The sequence below is a fragment of the Stegodyphus dumicola genome, chromosome 10 (genome assembly GCF_044657685.1).
Source record: "Stegodyphus dumicola isolate Sdum_Otavi_A_Nest chromosome 10, ASM4465768v1".
Classification (NCBI taxonomy): Eukaryota; Metazoa; Arthropoda; class Arachnida; order Araneae; family Eresidae; genus Stegodyphus; species Stegodyphus dumicola.
Genome location: NC_140777.1, coordinates 176,362,999 through 176,370,802, shown reverse-complemented (window position 1 = coordinate 176,370,802; position 7,804 = coordinate 176,362,999). Strand labels below are relative to the sequence as shown.

The 7,804-nt window shown below is 36.0% G+C and overlaps 1 protein-coding gene across 1 annotated transcript in view; it reads right to left on the bottom strand.

The window, feature by feature from the left end:
• Nucleotides 1-1,333: 1,333 nt before the first annotated feature.
• Nucleotides 1,334-7,804, bottom strand: part of LOC118199281 (uncharacterized) — an 87,885-nt gene continuing 81,414 nt past the window's right edge. Inside the window, exon 11 of the mRNA XM_085825911.1 lies at nucleotides 1,334-2,711. Coding sequence (XP_085682037.1) covers nucleotides 2,686-2,711 — 26 coding nt within the window. The 3' untranslated portion in view covers nucleotides 1,334-2,685. The remainder of the gene's footprint in view (nucleotides 2,712-7,804) is intronic.

Below are 7,804 nucleotides of genomic sequence, written 5' to 3'. Positions count from 1 at the left end.
TAATATGTTACACTTCGAAATTTTAGTACCATAAATTTCTTAGCGTTTTTACTATGAAATAGGAATATTTCTTTTTAAATAATACTATTCCATAATTATCTTTCAATGCGCAAAAATTCTCCTTCAATCAACAGCTTGTTTACATGCGACATTTTGAAAGAAGAACAAGTTTGATGATAATTCAGATGATAGTTCTCATTTCAAATAATAATCTGTTGCCAGAATGTTTTACTCCAAAACAATTTTTTTTTAAATTCTTTATCGAAATCATTCTAAAAATATCTAAACACCTTCCGTATATAGATTAAAAAAATTACGAAACTTCTCATGAAATAGTTAGCGATTTAAAGTATGAAGTAAATTTTTTATGTGGAAGCGTGGTAACTGACGGAGAGATTACAAAGTAAGAAAGAGACATTACGCACACATGCTCCCACAAAGTTTTTAAATCAAATTCAAGAAAGGTGTTGGCAAAACATTTACCTTAAAACATATTTCAGTGAAGCATTTAGGATTGTGGTAAGTAAGTTATTTTAAGAGAGATGAACTGAAATTGATTATGAAAAAACTCACAATTTAAAAAATAACTGAGAACATCTGCTAAAAAAGTAGAAATCGGGCATCTAATATTGAACCTAACTTATTTTAGAAGTACTTTGCACAAATAGAAGATGTACCTTATTAAAGGCCAAACCAAAATTATTAATTAGCTTTAAAATGCATTGTAGGTGAACATCTAGAACCTATTAGGCTTTCCTGAGCAAGAGAAGTGAAGAATCAGTTATGCTGTCACATTTCAGGGGTTCAAACCATGGATCTTCCATTTGTTAGATGGGCATGCTATCAATTATACCCTGAAAGCATGTATGAGGGAATGCATTAATTCCTTAAAAACTTATAGCCGAAGTCAAAATAAATGTCACATATCACTTCCATTTTTCCAAACATCATTGTGTTCTGTAGATGAAACAAGCCGGCTAATATACAAGTTATTTATATTAAAGGTACTCTTTTCGGTACAATCGGGCACAGATAACCAGTCAGTGAAACGCCATTCAAATTTGGTGCACAACATGGTACGAATATGAAACAGATTAATAATAAAAAACATATATGACAAAAGAAAGTATTTACCAAAAACCGCTCTGCCAGATAAGGTCATGCTAGTTCGACCTGGATAATTTCTTCTGCTTATCAAGTGCTACTACTTTAACGGTAAGAATGCCATTCTTGTACTTACTGACATCTCAAAAATTTTGGAAAAGATGGTATCGGAGAAAGAATCAATGTGATGCATATTTCATCGATTTTGAGGACACAGATACTGATCACATTTTATTTAACAAGTTTCATTTATTCAAGTAAACAATTATTTACTACCACAAAAGTTACATAACAAGTTGAAACAGCCACAGTTTAACAATATTGTGAAAATACTCCAGGTTTAGAGAGTATTTTGTTATTCTACAGTCACAGTTGCAACACAAAGTCGTTTTAAAGGATACTGCACAAGGTAATTCCTCTAAAAGTAATCAGTATTTAGAGTTGAAATCTGGAGATACAGCTCTTGGATGATCTGACGTACTCCAAATGCATGGCATAACTGCGAACCTTAAAAATACAGATCACAGGAAGGTTCACACACCCACACACCCAAACGGGAGATTCTGGCAGGTTTACGCGCTGTGCGACGGCGCCATTTCAAAAGAACTCCAAACTGAAACCAGCTTTATAATGCATGATTCAGATTATTCAGTTATTTATACTATGACTACGATGTAAAGTATATTCATATTTATTAGACATTCTGAATTTCATGTCCTTTAGTTAATTTCATTTTGCAGTTGTGTTATACAAGCTGAGAAAATCCTAAGTAGTGAATTAAAGCTTTAATTTATCACAGTACTTTTAAACACAATACATGTAACTGTGCGAATACACCTGAAAATATTCATGTAATACAAAATTAAATAAATGTTAACTGATTAAACATTACATGAATCTTCATATATAATCCTACAAATATCTACAATAAATTAAGATATTTCAGATGAAGAATTTAATAAGAACGCTGAAAATCACTGAGGGTGGGAGAATGAAGTTTGCACAGTTAAAGTTTCACTAATTCAATAAATTTAATTTAGTTATTACTCGGATAAAAAGAAATAAAGAAACACTTTCATAAGTAAAGACTAAAAAACTTAATAACCGGGTTACTGGAAAATGTAACGGAAATCCGAAAGAATTGCCGGCTATGTCACGGTAATAAAATATAAATTACCACTTAATATTTTTATGAAATGATGAGATTCATTCACATATATGGAAAATGATAACTATATAGAATTGTCCCTGAGGTATATCTTCATCTATTCACCAAGATAAAGTCCCTATTTATCGAAAATTACAGTTGCAATAACAGAAGTTTACCTTATGGACATTTCTAAAGATCACAGTTTTGATAGTCTATTTTTCTTGGAATAAAATCAGCGATTTGAGTCAGTAATTTAATCGGTTATCGCAGACCTTTACGTCGATAACTTGGAAAGCATTTAATCAGATTTAACTCTCTGGAACAGTTTAAGGCAGGAGGCAGTCGGTACCGTTTTATATCAGAAGTGCTGAGGTGAAGCTGCTACAGTAGCAATTTCCTGATTGGTGTATTGTCCATTTTGCTTGCTCGAATCAAAAAAAATCTGCATTCAGTGAACCTGAAACAAGAGTAATTTTCATATGTGTATCAAATAAGAAAACTCACCGTTAAACAGCTTACAAATAATTATTTGTGGCAAAATACATGATACACGGAATTGGTTAGGTTAACTGATGAAGGCAACTATCTGCTTATAGACAGAGATGCCTTCGTGGAGGACTTTTTACGGACACTGGCTCGCATCCACGTTACACATGAGGAAAATCATGAAAACCCACTATGCAGCAAGCCCGTTTGACGGGATGCGATCCCAGGTCGAAGTACCAGTATTCAGCGACTTTACCACTCGACCGCTAGTGGGTCTGACACGTATGGCATTAGAAACATAGTTTAGTAGTTAGAGTACTAGAGAAAACGTTTATAAGAATTACTAATTAGGTATATTAAAAATTATGTCAATTAAATTAATTATATCTTTTATATATATTATTAAAAAGAAGGAAAAGCAAAGGATTTTGCACCGAAATATGAAATAAATGGCATAAGAAACATCCTTTGTTAAGTACAATAATGCTGCAAAAATTTATACAGGGTGGACAAAATAAAATTGGCCCCGAAAATGTGTATAATTCTGGCACTAAATTTACGCTTGATAATGAATAAAATTGCGCTGTGGAACAGAGTCCGTTTCGTGCCATTTTGTCACTAAGTTTCTCACTGAATACTTTGCAGGAGGTTTTTGTCAAGGCATTTCCATTTTTAAACTGTTGCGCAAACAGTTCAACGCAAGTTTTTCACAAATTGTGTTTCGCATAACCCTCAGTAATGAACCTGTTTTGTTTTATCCGCAGAACAATTTTTTTTTTTTTTTTTTTTTTTTTTTTTTTTTTTTTTTTTTGTATTCAACTTATCACTAAACAACGTCTGTTACAATTTCTAATGATCTTTTTGATGTAGAGTAAATTTTCAAGAAACTGCAAAAACACTTTTCCAAGCCAGTTTTATTTTGGTCATCCTATAATAATCAATAGCACCTATTATACATTAAATGTATTTTAAATAACATAAGTATGATATATTACTAAGAAAAAAGATTCGTATTAAAAAGAAAGGTAGTTATTGCTTTTAAATTAATATTCAGTTTGTTAAACAATTCACTTACAATTTGAAAAAGAACTTAAGTGACATCAAATGACAGGCCAGATTTTTGCTAGACCACATAAAAGATCTTATTTATAGCTTGTGCAACGGTCGCACTTGCCAAGTTGTGTGGATAACAAATGAAATGGTAGCAATACAAAGTATTATAATACAACAAGCCCAAATAATTTGGAAAGACTATTCTAAAATCAAAAATTAAATAAAGATATAAATTATAAAGAGCACTTTTTCATTTTTTAATGACACGGTTTGTTAAAAGTGATAATTTGAATGATAAATTAGAGATTTTATAATTGATACAATGATAACATTTTTCTAAATCGCATAAACGGCACAGTGGCATAATGACTCTAAAAATTTGGCAAGATTTCATTACACAAATTTCTGTCAAAAAATTATCTTTCAATTAGGGAAGTAGTGATAATTTCACTTTCTACAGTATAATCTAAAATATTTTCGAATACTCCAAATTCAAAATGAAAAAAAAAGTCGCTCAATATATTTAATACACTAAAAAGTAAATGTAATATTAAAATAGCTGAAATCATGTTCTAGCATACATAACTAGGAAGAGGAAACCAGTCTGATGAAAAGTGCAGGTCATAAAATCTAAAAACGGATAAAATAACAATGTGTTAAAATATATATCTTAATGTACACTGAAAAAGTGAAACATTATGACCATCTATCTAACAATTTTTGGCTTATCCTTAGCTTACACAACAGGTTCGAGCAGGAATGGACTGGCTGAGCTTGTGCCCGCAAGCAGAATATACCGAATGTGAAGCCACAGGTCCGTTAGTTTGCATAAATTACGCGGCGGTGGATAATGAGCTCGAAGAAGCCATTCCACAGATGGTCAAATGGATTGAGGTCTGGGGAATTAAGCAGCCAGGAAAGTAGTTGAGGCTTTGTGGCATTGTCCTACTGGAAAAAAATCCATCACCAAAGTAGACACAATGAATGAATGTAATTAGTTCGCAATAGCATTCATGTTATCCATAACTTTCATGATTTTGCTACGGCAACTACATGACCTAGGGCTAACCATGTAAACGTCCTCCGCCAGCAAAACTCAACCACCACCGGTTTGGGTTATACCTGGCGTACCTTTACGAATTTCGGCGCTGCAACTGATATGATGAAAGAGTACTGAGTTTTGTCAGACTAGAAAACACGTTTGCACTGTTCAATGGTCGAATGACGATGCCCACATCCCCACTGCCATCAAAACGGCGATGGCGTGGTGTCAACAACGAAACCTTGGTAATCGATCATAAAGAGAAAAAAATGGTGGAGAGAGAAGAAGACCGAACAGAAAAAATATGTGTGGTGTCAACATGTAACTGGCGGTATTCTAAAAATGATAATTACATTATTTCTTATTTAGTAAAATAAAACGTTCGAAAAAGAATTGTTCTGTACTTACGGGTTCGTAATGAATTGAATGCACACAAAACGGATGATAGCTTGGTAAAAATTATTTTTCCAAAAGAAACGCTGTACAGTTCTGCAACTTTCCACAAATGTACTCGTACAGTTCTTCTCTGTATGACACAAAGCACAAGCAGTAGTTAGCATCTCAAACAACTAAGAACGTTAAACAAAGTGCAAAGTGCATCTAAAGAGACAGAAACTCTCAATACTCAACCGTCACAGCCTCTTGATCAGGGTATAAAGCATTTTCTCCCTACTTTCTGCATGCCTTTGTGGTATAATGGGTTAGGTTAGGTTATTTACGGCAAAGCCTCGAGGGAGGCCTAAGGGGAGGGATGCCTTCGTGGAGGACTTTCTAAGGGAAACTGGCTCGTATACACGTTACACATGGGGAAAACCACGAAAACACCCATGCAGCCAGCCCGTTCGCGGGATTCGAACCTCGGACCCAACTACCAGTGTTCAGCGCTCGGCCGCTGGTGGGCATGTGGTATAATGGGAAGCATACTCGAAGCACATTCCAGGGTTCGAGTCTTCGGGAGGGCATTGCACATATTTCACCTCTTCTGATTCAAAAACCTAATGATTCTACAAGGGATAGGATGCGCTTCACGCTGTATCGGGTCTTCATCTTCTCCGTCGACATGTTGACTCGCTCTCGTGCAAAATTGTGCATTACTTCAAATCGCACCTGGAGAACTTAAATGTACTCCTCGGGTCATGATGGCTTAGAAAGGCCGCCGTCTTTTGGAGGGCGACCAAACAAGGGATCACAAGGCAGACGAAGGTCTTGATTGAAGAACATCTGAGATGGGGAATACCTGGTAGTCTCGTGAGGTATTTCGCTGGTAGTCTTGTCCCAGTCCTGTTGGTTTCTGGAAACCACCAACGAGAGTTTATTAAGGATGGTTTGATTAAATATCTCGACCATGCCGTCAGACTGAAGATGTAAAGGTGTTTGGGTTTTGTCGATGCTGAGTAGTTTGCAGTGTTCCTTAATTACAGCGGATGCAAAATTTCTGCCTTGATCGGAATATAACTGAAATAGCACTCCAAACCTGGAAATGCAATGCTGTATCTTTACTTTTGCTACCGTGACAGCTTCCTGATCAGGAATAGGATACGCTTCAGGCCACTTGATAAAGTAATGAATGACAACAAGGATGTATTTATTGCCATCAGCAATTCGTGGCAAAGGTACCATGATGTCAAAGGCGATGCGTTCGAAAGGCGCTCCTACACTGTAATGTTGCAGCTTCCCTTGGCTGCGTCTTTTCGGTTCTTTCCGACTCGCACAGGCATCACAAGATGGGCACCACTTTTGCACGTCAGCCCTTGCATTACTTCAGTAAAAGCGCTCTCGAACTCTGTGTAAAGTCTTGATTATTCCGAAGTGGCCTCCTATGGGACTGCTAGGCAGTTCTTTAAGGAAGCTCGAGATCCGAGATCTTGGAAATAATAACTGCCGTTGGAATGCTTTTCGATCATTCGATTTGAACATCAGCTTCAAGAATCAGTTTCGAATATGGAGTGAATTCCACAATGTCGCTGTCTTCTAACTGGTATTTGACTTCTTCGAAACTGCAGTGGTCTGGGTCAGATGATACTGAATTTTTAATCTGACATACTTGACAGGTATTTCGTTTCGATCCTGGAACAATATTGGCAGCTTTCTGGGCATAGTCTTATAGACATGGCGTCGGTGTTTTCACGTGATGGTTATTTCAATTAACGGATAGTAATGTCATATTCCTAGAGTTTCTGTATTCACGTGGCTATTTGGCATTCGGGATTCTTTAAATTTAACGGCCAAGTAAGTCATCGATGCATGATTTGTGCGGAGCAGGAATTTTCTGGCCTAGAGATAGTGGAAATGTTTTACGGTTATAACTACGGCAAGCAACTCTTTTCGGATGACACATTAATTTCTCTCCGGTTTAGATAGACATTTGCTCCAGTATACTATGACACATTCTTGAGATATAACAGCACTGACACTCTTATTGCTCGCATTTGTGCCAAGAATAAATAGTTTGTCCAGCTGTGGACACGTCAAGATTTTCGCAGTTGCCAAAGAATTCTTCAGTTTGTACAATGCATCTTCACATTCTCTTGTCCACAAGAACTTCTGTTTGCTGTCTGCCAGCTTGTGAAGGAAGGTAAGTCCTTCCCAAATCTCCTATAATAGGTGCAAAGTCCCAAGAAACTTCTTAGCTGATACAAATTTTCGGGGCATCTTCAATTTTTAACTGGGGACACATTTTTTAGATTTGTACACATACCTTCGGCAGAGATGACATGTCCGAAGTAAGTAACTTCATGTCTGAACAATTTACATTTAGCAGGACTTAACTTTAGATTGGCTTCCTTCAATTTCTGAAGCACCTTCTTAATATTTGTTAAACGCTCTTCAAAACTTTTCCCGGCGAAACTTCGAAACTGCAGTGGGCGAAAGGTAGGATACACATTGTATAATCCACACGGAACCATCTTCAATTGTCAAAATTCTTATCTGGTAATAAACACCGTCTTTTCCCGGTTACCAGGGGTTCG